General features: G+C 34.2%; 1 protein-coding gene across 2 annotated transcripts in view; it reads left to right on the top strand.

Annotated features, from left to right (window-relative positions):
- The first annotated feature begins 598 nt into the window (after positions 1-598).
- The window catches only part of LOC110102393 (probable sugar phosphate/phosphate translocator At3g11320), a 26,383-nt gene continuing 4,763 nt past the window's right edge, over positions 599-22,218 (top strand). The window contains exons 1-4 of one of the 2 annotated variants that reach the window (XM_028696686.1): positions 599-1,329; positions 7,105-7,208; positions 7,400-7,628; positions 7,875-7,919. In XM_028696686.1, the coding sequence (XP_028552519.1) occupies positions 862-1,329; positions 7,105-7,208; positions 7,400-7,628; positions 7,875-7,904 (831 nt within the window). In that variant the 5' untranslated portion in view covers positions 599-861 and the 3' untranslated portion in view covers positions 7,905-7,919. Of the gene's footprint in view, positions 1,330-7,104; positions 7,209-7,399; positions 7,629-7,874; positions 7,920-22,218 lie in introns of those variants that run through there. The other variant, XM_020830721.2, reaches the window with a different exon arrangement.

Below are 22,218 nucleotides of genomic sequence, written 5' to 3'. Positions count from 1 at the left end.
GGTTGGCGATGTTACTCCTGCTAGATCGAAGGTAACCATCCTTCTCCCCCCTTAGCGAGCTTCTTCAGCCAAATCCCATAAATATATCAAACTATAAGGGAAATTTACGACAAAAAGAGGATTTAATTCTCCGTGAGATTGAAGATGTTCATTTTTTTTTTTTGCGTTTGATTGGATTTACCTCAAATCTTTCTCAGATACTGCTACCAAACAAACTCTTAGGTTTATAAGTTTAGATGACCTATAGGATTAGCTATTTCTACGTGATTTTTTTTCAATTTTATAATAAATTTTATTTTTCTGTATGTCTGCCTTTAAATTCATATGTTATTTTTAATTCCATAGCAAAATTATCAAAATAGACTAATTTTATTTTACTCTGTATATATCTCATCAAATAAGAAAAATAATTCTCTTACACTTAATTTACATATAATCAAATAGTTCTAAAAGACATTGTTTTATTTTATATCATATTTACTTAACAATACATTCTTTTTTTGCACAACTAAATAACCCATTATACTTTTTCATACCATCTTTTATAGGTTTATTTGGGTAATATTTCTTTTTATATATAAAATGTGGACGGTAGCCAGGGGACGGGGTAACATGGAGAATAAGGACCGCGGCGCTAAATAAGGGAGAAAAATTGGGGCAAAGCGGCTGGATATTCCAGCCAATGCCCCTGGGCTTCGCCGACACAAACCTAATTCCGTCAGCCGTCGCGAGCAGGCTTCGCGCGCCGCCGCTGCGAACCCTAGTTGAACTACACTCTAGGCAGGCATTTATCGGAGGGAGAGGGTCGGAACTTGATCCTGCTGGCCGCACCTCGCCGGAGGCGGAACAGGAGAGGGTACGATGACCGGGAAGGTTATCCTGCCGGTTCCGGCTGTCAACGGCCGCTTGTTCACGGTGGGGCTGGTGATCTCGTGGTACTCCTCCAACATTGGCGTGCTGCTTCTGAACAAGTATTTGTTGAGCAATTACGGCTTCAAGTTCCCTATCTTCCTGACTATGTGCCACATGACGGCGTGTTCGCTGCTCAGCTACGTCGCCATCGCGTGGATGAAGCTCGTTCCGATGCAGGCCGTGCGGTCTCGTCTTCAGTTCGTCAAAATCGCCACGCTTAGCCTTGTCTTTTGCGGATCTGTCGTCAGCGGAAATATATCTTTGCGTTTTCTCCCGGTCTCCTTCAACCAGGCCGTCGGCGCGACAACGCCCTTCTTCACTGCCGTGTTCGCCTATATCATGACAGTGCGACGAGAGGCGTGGATTACATACGTCACATTGATCCCCGTTGTCACTGGCGTTGTCATAGCCAGTGGGGTGAGTCAGGGGTTTAATATTTCAAAATATCGAATTACTTGGGTGGAATTTGGAATGATTATTCACATACCCTTCCTTGTTTTGCAGATCTTAGTTTAATATTTCATAATATCGAATTACTATTAAGTGTGCCTATTCCTTATTTTAATTTGTAATTAGTTGGCTGATATGTTGAGTTAATATTCGCGTACTGCGTTTACTTTTTTTTTTGCATATTTTTTTCCGGAGACGTGATATGAGCTTCATGCTAATTGGCACGATGAATAAATGCTGACCTGTGACCTCTTTTGGTTTTGAATTGCTTTATGGTTTTAATTTGTGTTTTTTTGTCTTATTATTGAATGTTCCTTGTGTTTGTTGCTTAAAGAAGATTTGTAGTTTAATTTGGCTGCTTGTTGGTACTTATCTTCTGCCAATTTAGTTCCTTTTCCGCGAATGAACGAGTTATTGATTTTCTGAAGCCAGATGGGCTTATGATTGGGTAATGTTTTCCATACAAGTTTACTAAAGGACTTTCTGCTGTGGTTTAGTGTAGGATTAAGGACCAACGTCTTAGGAAGGTGGTATTCTTCATCCTTTAGCTGGTAATGACAACATGCATATTGCTAGTTAACTGATTCTATTGTGGGGTTTGGATTGTTTTTGTTTATTTTTTTTTATAGAATCACAGCTAAAGATGGTACTTTATTAATCATAATTATTCTTATTCCTTAGTCATAATGCATCCATAGTCCTTATTACGTGCAAGGAGATTTACGGCGGTAGAGTGTACATTTATATCTTAGTTTTGGACAAAAGTTCAGCCGCACAGAAAAAGTTGTAAGAGATTATAAATTTTTTACATGGAGAATATGAAAAGGAAAAAACCATAGGGCCTAACTCAGTTGAAAATTCCATTATATGGTAGGAGATGCAAGAACCTTCTCTTTTTCACAGTTGAAGAGGAGAGGACTATTTGAGAATAAATATTTGAATTTTTATATAGGGATTACGAAAATTAGGTGTCAACATACATACTGTTAATATCTAATAGCAAGGTTAGATCTTGACAGTAGTCTAGAGATGGGAGAAATGATTGCTAGTGATGGTCGGAGAGTGCATACCCAATAATAGGGTTAGATATTGACATGAGTTTGTAAATGATGGTGGTGATTGTTGGTGGTGGTCATCAGTGGTGATGACGATTGGCTGTGATCTTTGGAAGTGATAACTAGTGGTTTTTTATTATAACCACAAAATGCTAGAGAGCTCTTTTGTTCTCTTAGCTCTCGGACCTCCCTTTTGTAGAGAATGAGGCCTTAGATGGTCATTTTAGTAACAACAACAACAACAACATCAAGCCTTTATCCCACTATATGGTGTCGGCTACAAGAATCCTTTTTCTCCATTGTGTCCTATTAAGAATCCTTTTTCTCCATTGTGTCCTATTAAAGGTTAAATTTTCATTTTAATCTAATAAAGAAATGTCATTTCTAATATTTTCTAATCAAGTCTTATTAGGTATACCTCTATCTTTCTTAGCATAAGTCATTTTAGTAAATTGGGCTAAAATCCAAAACACTCCATTGGACGGTTTTATTAATTGCCTTGATCATAAAGCATATTCTTAGCATTTAAGTGACTTAATAATGTCGAAATTAAGTGATCTTAGGCTTATTGAAATTTGAGTCATTGAGTCGCTCGATTCGACGAAATTAAGTGATCTTAGGCTTATTGAAATTTGAGTCATTGAGTCTCTCGATTCGACTATAAGCATGCTAAATTTGGAGATCTTTTGTTCATCTAATCAATTTCTAAAGTTTTTAGTTATACATCAAGTGCTTGATTTGGTCTCATTTAGGCTCGGATTGAACCACTTATGGTATCATTGGGTTTGTCTTGTTGAGATGTTTTGTTCGACTAAAAGTTTGTTGAAATTGGAGTTCAGATGATCCTGACTTTAATCATGAAAGTTTTAATTTAAATTTTGCCTCGATATTCATGCTGATCATGCAAATTTTTCGTAGAAATATCAGGCCTTATGTGAATGTTGAGCTTCAAGTTGTCCATCTTTTCATTTGTGTCTAGGCTATCAAAACTTAAAAGAAAGTTGATATGACTTGCTACATTCAGTTATCAGAAAAATTTTCAATTATCAGAAAAAGATTCAATCCTTCTTTCACTGAGAAATGAACATTAGGAAGACAGCGAGTTGAAGTTATGTGTATCATGCACATGATAATTATTGAGGTGCATGATAATTGAAAAAAAATTAATGATTGAAAGACTAGGAATGAATTAATTTTCTAAAAGTATAAATGGTGTTTTTAATACTTCAGTTTGGATCCCCTTTCTATATTGTTGTATCGAGTTGTAATAAAATTTCAGAATAAAACTGTGATGATTTTCTTTGTTTTCTCATAAGCACTTTCTATAATGGTGCGCCATTATTGTTTGCCTATTTTTCATTACTCTAATGAGACAGGTTTGATAAGTTTTCCCTTTTAGTTTCATTTTCTTTTTTAGTAATCAAATGAGATAACAAGGTTGGCAAGATATTCCTTTTTGTTTAATCTTCTTCCCTTTTTTCCCGTTTTCATTTTCATCATCCAAACTCACTTAATTTCATGATTCATATTTAGGCTGTTTGGCAAAATGCTTTGATCACCATTTACTTTTTGTAGGCTGAGATATATGGTTATAACTCTGGATTGAAGAAAATCTTTTTCTTGTGCCCAATTCCTCTTCTGCATGCCTCCCTCTTTCTCAAGTTCTTGTTACTCTTTATTTTCTTATTCCCTTAGCATCTCCCTTACTTTTTTGTTGGGTGTAGGTTTTCCAAGAAGTTTTATTTTTTTTTTTGCTTGAATTACATAAAGTAATTCATCCCATACACGCAGGGAGGAGAGATTGCATATGAAATTCGAGTGGGAATTGCAGAATGCAGCAAGAAAGAGAAAGTTGATTACTTGGGTTGCATGTGTGAAATCAGATTCTCTTTCCTATGAAACAAGCATCAAGAAGAAAGAGAGTGGAGCGCAATTCGAAGAAGGGGTTAAAGGGTAATAAAATCTTTCCAAATTTAATAATCCAAATAACAACCATTTAACCTCTATTTATATGATTAGGTTTACAAGCTACAACTAAATTCATTTAAATTTAGATAACTCCTAACAATCCTATCATCTATTTAAAACAAGACTAAATTAAATTCTATAATAATCTAAAATATTGAAATCTTCTAGGAATAATATTGTTGTATTGGATCAATTCCTTTATGGTCAATATAAACACCCCACATGAAGCGACTCTTATATTGTAGTTGATCATGCCCAACTAGGGTGCAGAAGATAAGGAAGATGCCATTATAACACATTCATATCTTTTATACAATTATTCTTCTAAAAGTATTGCGAAATTCAATCACCATCATGTTATCTTGCCTTGGGGTGCAGTGTTGGGTGTGTATTTTCTAATCATGTTGCCGAGGACCATATTTGGTTCTAAGCTTTTCTTTCATTTCCTTCTCACTTGTGTAGTCTTCTACCATCTCTTTCTTCGTTAATTTCCTCCCACTTATGGACTTTTTTTCATTAGACTAAATAATATTCCAATATATTTTTACATCAGTTAATTTAAGTTTAGTAAAATTCATCTTTTGGTAATCATACATCTTGTACCAAATAATTCATCAATTTGGGTGAGCTGATTTAGAAATTTATTTGGGTCATAACAATTGTTAAAGTGGTTGCCTCAATTTTTATTCTCCTAATTGGGTCATCAAATTATTATTCCTCATGCTGTTGTCGTGGGTTGTGGGTTGTGAGGTCTTCTAGTATTTGTATTAACGTTAGGGCTAAATTCTAGGTCATCCTTAAAATCATGTGGTGCTCGACTTTTTTGTTGGTTTAGCAAAACTTGTTTTAGCAATTTTTCAATATTGTTAAATTTGCTATCTTTATTATTGAACCTAATTATAATCCTTTTGACTTCTATCTTCTATGCTAAACTCTAATTCTACTAATCTCTTATTGAGCTCCTCTACCTTATATTGGGTTTGCATATTTGGTTGGCATGGTGGTGATGCAGATGCAATAATACTTTTGAAAATATGGAAATAAGAGAAGTAAAATATACCGGGCTTTGGAATTAGCTTTGTCTAAAATGAACTTTTAGGGTGATGAGGAGGTCACGAAGGCCGATTACATCCCATGCTCTCCTTAATTAGTTTATGTTTTTTTTTTGGGACAAAGTTCTATTAGGTTTGGTTTTATGCAAAAAAATTTGTTGAATTTGCTTTAAAAAAATTACATACAAGGTAAAATGAATGCACTTATTATCCAAACGAAAGATTTTTTTAATATTTTTATTTTTATTTTTTTGGCTTTTGGCTTTTTATGGTTGCATGCTCTTTTACTAATAGATTTAAAGAGCAATGCTAATTTTACATATGCAAATAAAGCAAAATATACCACAAAAAAAGTCCAAAAAATTTATGTGGAAAATCTACATTCTAGGTTAAGGTTAAAGAATTCTTTTTTATGTAACTTTTCCTTACCAAGGATGATACTCAAGTGGAGTTTGTATGTGTAGAATAGGAAAATTGATTTGATTTTGATTGTTCGAGGTGACTACTTACGGTTAATGCAATAACCATGAAGTTGCATTCAAACATGTGAACAAGTATTGTCTTTTTTTTTCTATTTTTTTTTCCAAATAAGGGACTCAAATAATGAAACTTTTAGATTTACCAAAATCGTGGGGTCACCATGGCCAAGTAAGCCTTTGTTGGAGAAAAGATTGTCATGTGTGTGGCGGTGTCACTATGCCTCTTAGGAATTATATTTTTTCCTCTCCTTTAGGACAATGAAAATGAGTATTTGGATTTCTTTTTCTTTGATATCAAATGATGGGGAGATTGGTGGACGGGTTTATTGGGTTGGTGGAGAAGTGGTGGAAGAATTCTGGTTGGTGGAAGATTAAGAAAAGCTTGACTAGTAGTGGAGTTGTGGGCTGATTTGGGACTAACTTGATCTGGATGTTGGGGGGTGGGGGATTCTCTTTGCTTGGAAGGGGAGAGGATCTCCATTTCATTTGGGATGTTGAAGAACTAAGGAAGGTGTTGGAGGTCAATTGGTTAAGTGTTGAGAAAGATAAAAGCTTTAGAATTCTATTGATCATAGTTGGATTGAGAGCAGGTTGTCTTTTTCGGAAGCGTTTGGCTTAGTTTTATGAGTGGAAGTGGGGGTTTAAAGTCTCAAGTAGGTGGCGGAAGGTTAGAAGGACAAGTAAAGAGGAGGATTTGCTAGGATTTTCAAACCATAGTTTTTGATGGCTCTTAAACAACTTCAAATGCTGGCTGCACCCAATGACAATAAAACACAATTTTACAACAACAACAATAAGCCTTTATCCCATTTCCACTGCGTGGAGTTGGCTACATGAATTCTTTTTCTTCATTGTATGCTATTAAGAGTCAACTTCTCATTCAAATCTAATAATAATAAAAAAAAGGTTAAAAAGACCTTTTAATGGAAAGTGCAAACTAAAAAAATTGGCCGAGGCAGAAAAGAAAAAAAAAGAATATTTATAGCATGGTCAATACACCTTGGTTAACACTGTTGTTACCACAGCAACAATGGACATACTTTGAACCTTCATAGGGATTTGCATTATATTTTACCAAATTTAGACCATAGTAATGAGTTGCTGCAGACCAAAATTTTCCTTAAATTTAATTTATGTTCCTTAAAATGAGTACTGTGCTTATTGATTCCTATTTGTTTTCCTCTGCAGGGAGAGCCAAGTTTTCACTTATTTGGATTTATCATGTGCATTGGTGCTACTGCTGCAAGGGCACTGAAATCAGTTTTACAAGGGATTTTATTATCATCTGAGGGGTAAATATTTCCCTTCCATCAGGCATTCATGTGCCAATTTGTAGCCATCCTGCCTTGATTATCAAATGGAATTGTATGCTGTCTTCCACATATGGCTCAAACTCTGCATTTGCTTTTTTTTTTCCTAGTCATCTTTGGTGGGCGGTGCTAAAATTTACTCAGACCTGTTTGTATGTGTAATTTTTCATCAGGGAGAAGCTGAACTCAATGAATCTTCTGCTATATATGGCTCCAATAGCCGTGGTCTTCTTGCTTCCTGCTACACTTTTCATGGAAGAGAATGTGGTTGGCATTACACTTGCCCTTGCTAGAAAAGATGTCAAAATTATTTGGTACCTCTTGTTTAACTCTTCTCTGGCATATTTTGTGAATCTGACGAACTTCCTGGTTACCAAGCACACCAGTGCTCTGACTCTTCAGGTATTTTTTTACCTGAATGAAACTTTACTGTTGTTTTCTTCTGCATTTTATTCGAACATAAGAAAGCAAATACTAGTAGTAGTGAGTTTTGGATTCCTCTTATTATGAACTTATTTTACATTATTTACCTTTTCTGTTCTTTGATCATTCATCTTAGATCGTATGGATTTATATATTTAGCTTATGATCACCTTTCAATAGTTTTTTTTAGTCTTTGACGAAGTTTCATCTAACACTTTATTGTAGAGTCATACTAGTTTGAGCAGAGAGGTTTAAACCTTAACTGCATATGGGATGAGACTAAAAGAAAAGTAAGCACACATTTTGCAACCCATCTTCCTCTTGACTTTCTATTGATGCTACTTGAACACAGGATAATTGTTATCCACTGACTTGTTTCTCTGCCTGTGGAGCTTCTAATTAGGTCATACAAAACGGGTCTACTTTTTATTTTATTGTTTTTTTTTTCTTTCAACCGCTCAACAGAATTCTTACCTCACACTTTATGAGGTGGAGCAATACCACCTGAGCCAATTAATTCTTACTGGTGGTGCTTTTGTTTTGGTGGGTCCACAATATCCTATAGTGTACTATACACATGAGAGCACAGGATACTTGAAATGGTTTTTTTTTTCCTGAAATAATTTCCAGGGTAGATGATCACATATGAGTTTCATCAGCTCATTTAGAAAGATTATATAATTTATGTGATATCATCTTTCTAAATAGAATTTGAATCAAGGAAATATGTTCTAGATATTCTTCTCAATATTCTGTATTATATAATCAAGGCATTTCTTGAATTTGGGCTGAACAGTTATTGCTTGAGAAAAATCGAATTTAATGCTGCCAATTTGACAAACGGTAAAAAGAAAACTTAAAAGCGCCAAGGATGAAGAAGAGGGTATTAAGAGAGCTAGCTGAAGGAGGAATCTAGAATTCATTGAAAAAGAGAGATAAACAAATATATTTGATTTAAATGATCTTACAACGATAAATTACAAGCCCTAAATTTCCTATTTATTGTAATACGTTAAACCGAAAAGCATAATTTCTCTAAATAGATGCTACAATAACAATAACATGCATTTATCCCTCTATGTGGAGTCGGCTACATGAATCTTTTTTCTCCATTCTGTCATGTTAAGGATCAAATTATCATCTAAATCTAATAAAAAAAATGTGAATTCTAATATTTTCTACCCAAGTCTTATTAGGTCTACATCTACCTTTCTGAAAATAAGTCAAATCTAATATATCTACTTTTTTAACCGGGTTATTGTTAGGCCGCCATTTTATGTGACCAAACAATCTAAAGCGACTCTCTCTAATCTTATCTTCCATTGGAGCTACTCTGACATTTTCACGTATTTGCTCATTTTTTATCCTGTATTTAAGAGCAAAGCCACTTATCCACCTGAGCATCCTCATCTCTGCAACACTTAACTTAATATTATGCTTATCTTTTCATGGCCAACATTCTGCACCATAAAGTATTGCAGTTTTCACTGTCATCTTTTAGGATTTTTACTTAAGTTTAAGAATGACTTTTCAATCACATAACAAGCTCGATGCATTCCTCCACTTCAACCATCCAACTTCAATTCAACTTAAAATATTCCCATCTATTTCACCATCACTATAAAAAATAGACCCAATATATCTAAAACATGTGCTCTTATTAATGACTTGATCACCCAAAGTCACTATCCCCCCACTAAATCTATTATTACTAAAATTACACTCCATATATTCAGTTTTAGATCTACTCAAATGAAAGCCTTTAGACTCTAAGGTTGACCTCTATAATTCAAGTTTACCTTCAAATCTCTCTCTAGTCTTATCAACAAGAAGAATATCATCAGCAAAAATCACACATTAGGGTACATCCTCTTGCAAATGTCTAGTGAGAACATCTATGACTAAAGCAAAAAAATATGGGCTTATGGCTGATCCTTGATGTAATCCAACTGAAATAGGAAAATACTTGTTCAAACCACCTTGTATTTGAACATAAGCAACAACTCCTACATAAATATCCTTAATAACTTGAATATAAACATTATTAACCCCTTCCTTATCTGGAACTCTCCCACTTCTCTTAGAACTTTATCATATGCTTTTCCTAAATTAATAAAAAATATATGTTGATCCACCTTATTCTCTTTATACTTCTCTATCAAACTTCTCAATAAATGTATTGCTTGTAATACCCAAAACAAAGGTAAGTATTAACATTTTCTAAACGTTAATGTATTTTTATTAAATCTAATTTTAAATTTGAAGCATGTTGATATGTATATATTGAAATACACCTATATTACAAACCAACATATATAAATTATTTTGTATTAAATAAATAGTAAAAAATTTAAAAGTTAAATTAAACTTTTTACTGTAGCATTCTACTTACATAAGCATGCAAGGGCGGATGATTAAGTGTTGTAATTAGCGGTTGAGATTATTTTGGGAAGTAATACTAGAACTCGTGCATTAATATAAATATAGTTAAGTTACACTATCCTTATCATTTTACTACTTCCTCTCATAGCTCTCTGTATTTAGGAAGTAAGTGTCGAGCTAAAGAGCTGGGAAGGGCTGGAACAGATGCAGACTGCTGGAGGGTTGTTGAAATTACTGAAATCAGTGGGCTAGTGTGGAATTCAACTGAGATAAGGGGTTGCTGCTGTGTATATTTAAAAGGGGGATGTTGTTGTGAGTTGAAATGAATTAAGAGTTGTTGTAGTAGTTGTTAATCAATGAGAAAAAGAGATGAAATTGCAAGCTACAGTTAAGTGTAGGCCTTTGGTTGTTAGGGAGAAAGCAGTAAGATAAGAACTTAAGAAGTAGGTAAGAAAGAAAATTTAGTTAAAGACTGTAGTTAGTATTTTTAATTAGTATTTGTTGAAATATTCATTGCTATCAAATGTTGTAATTTATATTGCCAAAATTAAATTGCTAAGTGATGGTTGCTAAATTTAGATTTCAAAATTCAGTTCTGGTTGGAGGAAATCGGTGTGAAAAATAAGAACCCCTTTCTATTATGTACACAAAAAAGGACAGCCACATTTTTTTGTCTAATGTTCTACAGGCTCATTCCCTTTTCTTGTCGTACATAATCATTGTTAATGAACTAGAGTTCAATGAAATATACAAGCAATATATTAAAATAATAATAACATTATTAATAATTAATTTAGAATGCATTGAAATTTTATATTGATCATAAGAAATGCATAACATTATTTTTTATCTTGTTATATGTTTAACACCTTCAGACAAATCATATGATAATTATAATTTTTGAACTCTTTTAGTTATTCAATTCAAGGTTGGATCTGAATTTTTCAACTTTTAGAACTAGAGTTGCTCTCTCATTTAAGGTTGAGTTTAAATTCCCATTTTTTAGAATTTTGAGAGTGTAGGCTTACCTCGTAAGGTTTTTTGCCTTTACTTGTATGGATCTATCACTCAAATATGACTTATTTCATTTTTTCAATTTCATTCAATTTTAACATGCATAAATTGTACTATTGTAGTTACTAATTAATGAATCAATAATTATATAAATAACTTGAAATTAAAATGCTATCATAAATATAACAGTTATGATTTTATAAATATATATAATTTATATAAATTTTCTATACATTATTTTGATATCTCACCTCACATAAAATTCTTTTGAGGCGAAGAAATGTTTAAATCAGTAGATAACTAAGAAAATGAGAAAAAGAGCTAAGTGAAGGAGTAATTCAATTGAGGTATTTTGTTATATATTTTTGTAAGATATTCATATTGCTTGTTTTATTTATTATAAGTACGTGTGAATAAAAATCAACCTTGAATTGAAAAGCTGAAATGGTGCAAAAGCTTATAGCAATCATATGACTTATCTAAAGTATTGAACAGTTAACAAGATAAAAAATAATGTTATATATTTTTTATGATCATTATGGAATTCCAATAGGTTTTAAATTAGTTATTAATAATATTATTATTATTTTTATGTATTGCTTGTGTATTTCATTATCCCTTAGCTCATTAGCATTGATTGTATTACCGGAAAAGGGGAGGAGCCCATAAGATATTAGACAAAAAGAGGTGACTATTCTTTTTGGTGTATATAATAGAAAGGGTTTCCCTTTTTTCTTACCAATTTTAACCAACTTGAAATGTATGCTTAAATCTGAATTAAGTAACTAACATTTAACAACTTAATTTCGACACTATAGATTACAATATTTGACAGCAATAAATAATTCAGCAAATATTGATTCAGAAATGCTAACTATAGCTTTTAATTAAATTTTATTTCTTACATGTTCCATAAGTTCATATTTTACTACATCTTCTTCAGCAGTCAAAGACCTGCACTTAACCATAACTTGTAGCTCTCTCTCTTTTTCTCATTGATTAATAACTACTACCGCAACTCTTAATCTATTTTAGCCCATTACAGTAGTCCCCTTTTAAATATATGCAGTAGCAGCCCCTTACCTTAACTGAATTCCACACTGACCCATTGATTTTAACAATTTCAGCAATCCTCTAGCAGTCTGCATCCGCTCTAGCCCTTCCCAGCTCTTTAGACCACCACTTGCTTTCTAATTACCGAGAGCTACGGGAGGAAGTATAACTTAACTTAACTTTATTATATTAATGAACATGTTCTATTATTGCTTCCCAAAACAATCTCAGCCGTTAATTATAGCACTCGATCATCCAACCATTGCATGCTTATGTAAGTGGAATGCTACAGTAGAAAGTTTAATTAAATTTTTTCAGTTGTTCAATATTTATTTAATACAAAATAGTTTATAAATGCTGATTTGTAATATAGATGTACTTCTATATATATTAAAATTAAAATTAATGAAAATACGTTAATGTTTAGAAAAAGTTTATGCTTACCTTTGTTTTGGGTGTTACAAATCACTCGTCCTTTTTGACATTTCGTCCTCAAAATTCCTTAGCTTAGCGGTTAATAAATAAATGAGGGAATCTCAGTTTAAGGTCTCCTTCCCTCATCCAGGTATCTTCTGTTTTTTGGTCTGTATTTTTATTTCACTTTAATATTCTTCTTATTATTAAGTATAAAGCTTGATATGTTAGGAGTCTAAATAGATTATTTTTTTTACTCATCTAATTCTGATAGAAGTAGCTCAGAATGAGTGTTTGTAAGAAGGGGCCTATTTAGTTTTTCTTTCTCTATTATACTCCCGATTGACCATAAGGGGGGCCAAAATGGGTGTGACATAGCTTCCATAGTAGACTTATCTAGCACGCGTCCAAATTGATTTTGAGAAACATTAGTGTCATGCCGCAACCTATGCTCCATAACCCTCTCCCATAGTTTTAAAGTATCACACATTAACTTAATTCATTTATAATTCGAGCAATCTTGTGCATCACCTTTATTCTTAAAAGTAGGAATCAATACACTCATTCTCCACTCATCTGACATCATTTTAATCTTCAAAATAATATTAAAAAATTTAGTAAGCCAAAAAATTCCTTCTTCTCCTAAGCATTTCCACACCTCTATTTGAATATCAGCAGGCCCAACAACTTTTTCACACTTCATTTTCTTTAAATCCTCTTTAACTTTAATTTTGCTAATACGCGAATAAAAAATAAAAATCTTTATTTTCATTTAGGATGCTAAGATCTCTAAAGTTAATTGCATTCTCATAATCTTCTTTAAAAAGTTTAGTAAAATATCTCATTCACTTTTGTTGAATATTTTTTTCTAATAAAAATACTTTTTTATCTTCATCCTTAATACACTTTATTTGAACTAAATTCTTACTATTATCTTTTTGTTTAGCTAACTTATACATAAATCTTTCACCTTCCTTAGTATCTAATATATTATATAAATCATTAAAAGTTAAAATCTTTGTATTATAAATTACTTTCTTAGACTCCTTAAAGGCATCTTTATATCTTTCCCAATTATCAGAGTTTTTAACAGATAAATCAATTTTTATAACATTTCTTTTATTTTTTATCCTTCTTGTATATTTTGATTCATCCACCAACTTTTTTTATTATTATTAGTTTTTTACTTTAATACTCCAAGCACATCTTTTACAACATTCTTAATATCATTAGCTTTTCTTTTTCACATAACATTTGTTTTCTCATGCTCAAACAAAATCTTAAGATCTAAAATCTTGCTCTCAAAAATATCTTTGTTAATATTCTTTGAATGAACCATCTAATCCTAGAACAATGTATTATTTTATTTTATATTTTATATCTCTTTATCTTAAAGTCTAAAACTAATACGCGATGTTGGGTACATAAATTTTCACTCGGAATAACTTTACAATTTAAACGATCTATTTTCTTATAAGAAATTAATCAATATGAGTTTTACAATAATATTCTTATAAGTGATGAGATGCTCATCTATTTTTTAAATAATGTATTAACAATTACAAAATCATAAGTTAAAAAAATCTAATATGGTATTAGGGGTGCAAACGAGTCGAGTCGAGCTCGAGTCATAGGTGGATCGAGCCTGGCTCGTTAATGATACAGTTGGCTCGAACTCGAGCTCGAACTCGACTCGAGTCAAGAACTTGAGCTCGAGCTCGACTCGAGAGTCAGATTCGTGGCTCGAATTCGACTCGTTAGCTCGAAAATTTGAATTTTGAACACATATCCAAACCTACTTTAGTGAGCATAAGCGCTTATAATATTAATAATCTTAGCATCAACAATAATCTTTAAAGTTATAATTATATCTTTAATTTTATTAATTTTTACAAAATTATCCTTCAAACTCTTATTTATAATCATACCTATATCATTTTTAGTATGACTCATACCAGAATATTATAGTTTAAATCCTTAACTATCATTCTTCTTAGCCTTCTCTCCAACTCATTTAGCTTCTTGAATGCAAAGAATATTTATTTTCCTATGGATCATAATATCTATTAATTTCATTAATTTGCTTGTAAGGAACATATATTCCAAGTTTCTATCCTAATTTTAATTTCATGTGCAAGTTTCTTTGCCCACATTCGTCCATGATGTGGAACCCTTGCTTATTTAACACTGCACCCGTGCGCCCTTGCTCACTTGTCGCTGTATTCAGGTCATACAACGCGTCTTTTCCAGGGTTCACTCTAAATAGATAAATAAATAAAATTTAAATCTTAATTTAAATTCTAAAATATCGAATTAAACCTTAAACTAAAATTTGATACTGCATTAATTCGATTTGGGTTGTGAAAACTCTTTTCCTAAAGAGCTGGAGGAAGATATTTCTGAGCACGTAGGAAATTTTCATACACCTTGAACTACTAGGATTAAACGAATATATAGAAGATGCCTAAATTTTAATATTTAACGAGTGCAGAGTTTTCCCTTTGTTCTTCCAATGTTCACTATTGGCAAATTCATAAGAGACAAATGCTTCTTGAATCGAAAGCATCTTTCCTTTTTTCTATGCTGGTCTTGAATGGTACATTTGAAGAAATCGATCATCTTTAAGAAATTCAATAGAGGTAGAGAATGTTGGCATTGTCGTAATTAGTTCGTGGCAGATATGATGTTTGGCTGAAGGGCTGTTGTGCAACATGTGGCAGTGGAGAGGAGGATTGCGTTTAGAGGAAGGCACCCAATAGAAGGCTCAAAATGTGATGAACGAAGTTTCTGTGAGAGTAAGGTTGCTAAAAAAGCTTGGAACTTGCTCTTAAATTGCTCAAAATTTGACTTGACTCAATTTGGAGTTTGAATTGACTCACTAGATTTTGTGTCGGTTGTGTCCCACTTGAATGCAATCCAAAAGGAAGAATTAGAAATCTTCTCTATTTGGGTAAAATTGCTTAAAATCATATTTGACCCTAACTTTAACATATGAATAGGAGTATGATGTAGAACGGGAGGGGTTCATGGGAGACTTTGCTGTTTTGTGTCTGGGAAAGTGCCACATAGCAAAGGAAGTCTTCTTCGTTGAGGGTATAGCAGTTTGGGCTGAAAGGAATAGGTGGACAGCAGGTTGGTCTACTTAAAACAATAGTTATAAGGCTTCCAGTTGTTGTGGATGCAAGGGCAACTGCTGGAATTTTCTGTCTGCAGGCTTAGGAGGTTGAAAACTCAACGTTGTAAGGAGTTTGGGAAGGATTTAGTGGAGGGAAATCAATACATGAGCCTTGGGAAATTTCGGCCAGCAGCACTGAAGGATTTTAAACTCTTTCCAAGAAGAGACATTGCCATATGGAAAGATTTCCAGAAGAAATCTGGGGGGGGGGGCAGTAATAGGAGAGAGGAGATTTGGAGAATTAAAAGAAGCTTCCTAATTTAGATTCATGAGATAGGAAAGATTTAATTAAATCCTTTCTCATTTAAAATTCAAATAGGAGCTAATTAAGGAGCTTTTCAAAAATAGATCTTTTAAATTAGGAAAGGAATTTCAAATTCAAAATGTTTTGACATTTGAAATTAAACCTTTCTAAATTAAGAGGAAAATATTATGGCAAGAATTCAAGATATGATTTGTGTTTTGGAGGGAGGAGGATGATGATGAGGCCGGCGGATAGGGGTGAGAGAGGGAGGGAATTAAGGAGGCTTTAATGTTTCCTTAATTTTGGGGGTTGGATTTAGAATGAATTAAGTCATCCTAATTAATTCAAAATCCAATGGAGGGAAATTTGAAAACTTTCCTTAAATAGATTTTATAATTTTTGAAAGAATTTAAATTTCAAATTTGGGAAAATTTGAATTCAAAGACCAACTAAATTATTGCAATCCAAAAATAGGAATTATCCAAATTAGGCAATGGGGAATGGGAGAGGGTGTAGCTCGCGGTTTGAATGGGGCGGGTAAGGGACCGCCGGCAAGGTGGAGATGGAGACGACGTGATGGTGGAAGTAGGAAGAGGACGAAGATGATGACTAGGAATAACAAGAAGGAACAAAAACAAAAACAAAAACAGAAGATAAAAGATAAAACCGCGAGCCTTGGACTCTTCCGAAGACTGACGGGTGATACGTTGCCTTCCTCCAAGGGACTTCAAGCCACGAGCCGGGACCCATCCTGCGGCTGGTGAAAACTCCGACTCCCTCCCATAGGGATTTCACTAACGTTCTTCCCAAAGAACACAAGTGCAAACACCAAATTTTTTTATTATAATTCCATGATCCTAATACAAGAGAAGGAGCTTCTATATATAGGCCTCAAAAGAAAATAAAAGACACATTTGTCCGTTGGGCTTACATAAGACAAGAGGGTAAAAAAGGGAAATTGCAAAATTAAATCAAAATACACTTAGGGGCTGTTTGGTTTCCTGAAAAAGAAATGCAGTGTAAAGTAAATGCAGTGTAAAGTAAATGTAGTGCATTTTGAATACTTTGCACTTGTTTGTTTGTCTGTAAAATAAATGCAAGAGAATTGTTTCCCTTGTTTGGTTTGGTAGATTCAGAGTAAAGTAAAAGCGATTTTTTTATAATAATTTATTCTAGCATTTTAACTTGTGTATTTATAAAAATAATGTATTTATAATAATTATTATTATTTGATGTTATAAATTATAAATCAGTGTATTCATTTATTGCACGATTTTATTATAAATTTTTTTATATTATAAGATATAAAATTATTCTGTGTATTAATTTAGCAGTGCGTTGCAATAGACAAAAATATACTTGTGTTTGAAAGAAATTTTAATCTAAAATTCTGTGAAAATTTAAATTTTTTATATGTAAAAAAAAGTAGTGTTTTTACGAAAAAATTTGAAAAAAATTTAAATTTTCAAACTGATTTCTTTCTTTAATTTAGCGATAAAAGCAATTATAACCAAGATACATGGAACCAAATCTTCACACTGAATCATTTATGATATTTAAAAAGCTTCATTTCTTGAGAAACTTTCTTACAATATTGTATCAAGATATGCTTTAAAATCCAAGAGACATTGAAAATAAAAAATAAGAAGTAGAACCACATTCACATATAACAAAATCAAAGACAGGCTGCATATAGGCAATCATCTTCATGATAATTAAAGATTTTTTGAAGATTGAAGAAAAAGAGGTTGAATGGGCAATTTATAACTACAGAACTTTTTTGTTTCAATCTCAAGCTCAACAACAAGTATGCAAGCTGCTGGGACGACACTTGCATAGTGATACCATACTCACGTTCATTAAGGCGAATAATTGGACAAGCAGATAAAATTTAGTACGGATATATATCATACTCTCGTGTAAATAATTTTAGTTGTGATAGCCTCTTACTCTCTTTAAAAAAACTCATCTATCTTCCCTGGTGGATTGGTATCGTTCTATTAACTGAACCCCTGTTTGCTAATTGTCCAAGTTTGAAGGTCTCTGGCTGAAGACCAGGCGTCCATATGCCTCTGGAATTCCCTTATTAGACCTGCAGTATGAAAGGCAAGAACAAATTAGTAAAGCGCTAATAAACCACTAATGATGGTTATGTTTCTTCAACAAAAGTGAACAAACTCATAACGCATTCAAAAGATAATTCTGTAACTGCAACTTGTTCCCACAAGTTTAAGATAGCCTGCAAGGGTGAAACCTGGCTATCCCAGCAAAAAGCTTGACAAACACATCTATGGGAAATGAGATCTGGAAAATAATAACTTCATCAATTCTAACAGAAGAGAAATCTCACATGCTAAAACTGATTCATGTCAATGAAGATTTACACCTTTTCGGTTCTTCAGCACTTTACGGGTCCCATCATGATCAGGCACCAATGAATTGCCATAAGATTTCCTCGTTGAACACTGGTCCACAAGCATCAGAACCGTTATTTTGGAGACCCAACTTCCCTGCATTTTGACTATATGCTTCGGTCTTTCAATGCTTTGACTGGCATTCTATGAGACTGAAAAATTAAAGTACACCGGCTTTAGTCTCGAAGGAAGAGATTGTTCTCAACATGATGAAAGAATAAGCCTTATGAAATAATACAAACTTCAAGAAGGATCATGTATGTAGCTACAGTCAGAGCTTGTTAAACTAGTAGCAACGATGGAAAATCACAAAACTACTGGCAACAGAGTAAATTTTCAAAAATAGAAGTTTTGGCTTGTGCAGTTTTCTAGTGGTTGTTGTTGATAGAGGCTGGTTCTGGCACGTCCTCAGGTTTTCACCTTTGGGTATGTTCTTCATTGCTGTTTCATTGTTTTTTTTGTTTCATTTTGGGAGATAATGGTGCCTTCGTTTCCTTGCTATGTAGTTTAACTTATGGTTACTTTGGTTTGTTCTTAGCAAGCATTTCACGGGTATTTAACCTTTCATACCGTGGTGTTTGTAAAGGATATATACGTTTAGGGTAGTCCGACAGTCAACCATCTTTGTAACTAACAAAATTCAAGCTTTAAATAAAAAAATGTATAATTAAATTCCAATTTCAACATTATGACTTAAAAAATATTAAATAAATTATGTAGATGTAAGATTAAGTTATTCGCATAAGGAGAATACAATAAACAAAAAGCGATACTGAGGAGAAGGAGATGAATGAATTGTAGTAAATCAAGAACAATTAACATCCTTTAACTATTGGAGCATACATATTAAACATATCATCAGAACTAATTTTAATTGGTTCACTGAATTTTTAAAGTTTATCTTAAGTTGAAAAAAATGTCACTTTGGAGTCTGGGTTCGGTTCATATCTACAAATATATTTTCTTAATCTTCATAAATAATAGCATTGACAATAATTTGCTAATGGCTGTAGGGAATTCGTCTGATAAAGGATATATTTATATTCCACACTATGTATAACATCAATTTTCATTCTCTTTGCCTTACAATACATGCAGGAAATGTGAGTCAATTTATTTTTTAATAAATATAAATATGTCTAACTGAGAGCGGTTTGGTAAACCGAAGCCCACCATGTTCACCAATGTCCAGCAATTCCACATCGTTGACCAAATTAGATAACTACTACAAACAATTCCAAGACATGAAACAATTCAGAAAATGAAAATTCGGTTTTTCACACTATATACTTTGGCAAAGGAACATTAGAGTTTTTCCACTGGCTTGAGCTCTCCTGATTTCTGCTCGGTCATCCTCCACGCCTCGGCTTCCTTCGCACGAAACCCCCTTTTTTATCCCCCCTTTCCCCCCGCCTCACCACTACAGTCTGGATTTGACCGTACCGCTCGCTTATTTCACCGATCCGCCTTTCGTCAATCCACTTGCCATCGAGGTCCAGCTTCCACCTGACTGCGATACAAAGGAGTGAACGGGAGGGAAGAGATCTTCCGCCGCTGGGCTATCTGCTATGCCGAATCAAAAAGAAAAATCGGAAGAGCGAAATAGGCTCCGTGTGTTTCGGCTTCTCTGGAATCCGGAGGAGATCAATGCCATGCCGAAAAGCTCCGCAAAAGGGATAGCTTGACCCTTCAGAACTGCGAGTTCGTTTGCCTTACTTCCGATGAAAATGTCGCAACATTCCGCTCGGTACAGGTAAAGGAACGTCGTCGAAGGAGCGCAAAGTCGACACGCAGAACAAAGATAGTCCGTAGAGAGCTCTCGTGCAATCTTAACAAACCTCCCTGCGAAGAAATGAAGCCGAAACGCTAACGACAGTGCGCAGGAAGTCCTTCGTCCACGAATTTTTTATACTCGCTGATTGGAAGCAAGGTTTCTAATTCCCAGACAAACAACTTCTACGTAACGACACTTCCTAATGCTTCCGTGAATTTTCGTTTGTTCTAACTCAAATTAATCAACTACTAAATTTATGTAAAGTACAATGTATTTGCTTACTTCACAACTCCCTGACTTCAGTGCAATCAAACCGCCTAATATAACTAAATAAGAACAACAGTGAATCTCGTCGTCAATGACTTCAGCTCCTCGGATAGGCATGGCTTGTTGGATGTCCGCATCATTTCTTCCCCGGGGTGGAAAAGACCTGACCTCGTCGAAGTTCGCGTCCCGGGTTGAGCACTGCGCCTGATCACCAAACTGATTGTAGCAACGGGAGGCGGTTCATGGGAGACTTTGGCTGTTTGTGTTTGGGAAAGTGCCACATAGAAAGGACGTCTTCTTCGTCGAGGGCTATAGCAGTTTGGGTGAAAGGAATCAGTGGACAGTCGGTTTGGTCTCTACTTAAAACCAGTTATACAGAGCTTTTCAGTTGGCTTGTGGATGCAAGGCGAACGGTTGGAATTTTTTTGGTTGCAGGCTTAGGAGGTAGGAAAGCTCACCGTTAGTATAGGAGTTTGGGAAGGATCTTAGTGGAGTGGAAATCAATGCAGAGCCTTGGGAAATTTTGGCCAGCGAGCACTGAAGGATTTTAAAGCTCCTTTCCACGTAAGACGACATTGCCAATATGGAAGATCTTCCAAAGACAATCTAGGGGGGGGGGGCAGTTAATACGGCACGAGGGGATAAATTTGGAGGTTAAAAGAAGCTTTCCTAATTCTAGATTCCATGAGAGTAGGAAAGATTTATTAAATCCTTCTCTCATTTAAAATTCAAATAGGAGCTCATTACGGGCTTTCCCAAAATAGATACTCTATATAATTAGGAAACGAAATTTCAAATTCCAAAATGCTTTTGATGATTTGAAATTAACCTTTTTAAATTTAAAGAGGAAAAATTATTATGGCTAGAATTCAAGATGTGAAATTTGTTCGTTTTAGGAGGGAGGAGGAGGGTGATTGAGGCGGCGGCTAGGGGTGAGAGAGAGGAGGGAATTAAGGAGGCTTTTGCTTCTTTTAATCTTTGGGGGTTGGATTTCTGAAGGATGAATTAAAGTCATCCTAAATTAATTCAAAATCAATGGAGCGGAAATTGAAAACTTCCCGTAAAAATAGATTTTTTATAGAATTTATGAATAGATATTTTGAATTTCAAAATTTAGAGAAGATTTGAATTTCATGACCGAACTAAATTATGACAGATCCAAAACCTAGGTAATTTACCGAATTTAGGCACATGGGGAAATGGGAAGAGGATGTGGCTGGCCGTCTTGAAAATGGAGCGGGATGTATGAGGACCGCCCATTGCGGCAAGGTGGAGATGGAGACGACGTGAATGGTGGAAGTAGGAAGAGGATGGAGATGAATGACTAGAAACAACAAGAAGGACAAAACCAAAGATAAAAGATAAACCACGAGCCTTGGACTCTTCCGAATACTCGACGGGCTTTGATACGTTGCTCTCCTTCTAAGGAGACTTACAAGCCACGACCCGGACCCATCCTGTGGCTCGTTGGAACTCCCGACTATTCCCATAGGTATTTTCACTAATGTTCTTCCAAAGAAACGTGGAAACAGCACCAAATTTTTTATTATAAATTCCATTGATCTAATACAATATGAAGGAGCTCTGATATATAGGCCTCAAAAGAAAATAAAAGACACATTTGGCCCTTGGGCTTGACATAAGACAAGAGGGTAAAAGGGAAATTCGCAAAATTAAATCAAAATACCTTAATAAACTAAAAATAAAAACAAAGTGATCTTGGTCGTCGATCCTCAGCTCCCTCGGATAGGCCATGGAGCGGTTTGGTTTCCGCATACCGAGTATTAATATTCTCTTTTAGGAGGTGAAAGTCCAGCTCTTGTAAACACATT

This window comes from Dendrobium catenatum, unplaced genomic scaffold (genome assembly GCF_001605985.2).
Source record: "Dendrobium catenatum unplaced genomic scaffold, ASM160598v2 fragScaff_scaffold_817, whole genome shotgun sequence".
Taxonomy (NCBI): Eukaryota; Viridiplantae; Streptophyta; class Magnoliopsida; order Asparagales; family Orchidaceae; genus Dendrobium; species Dendrobium catenatum.
This window is presented reverse-complemented; position numbering and strand designations above follow the sequence as displayed.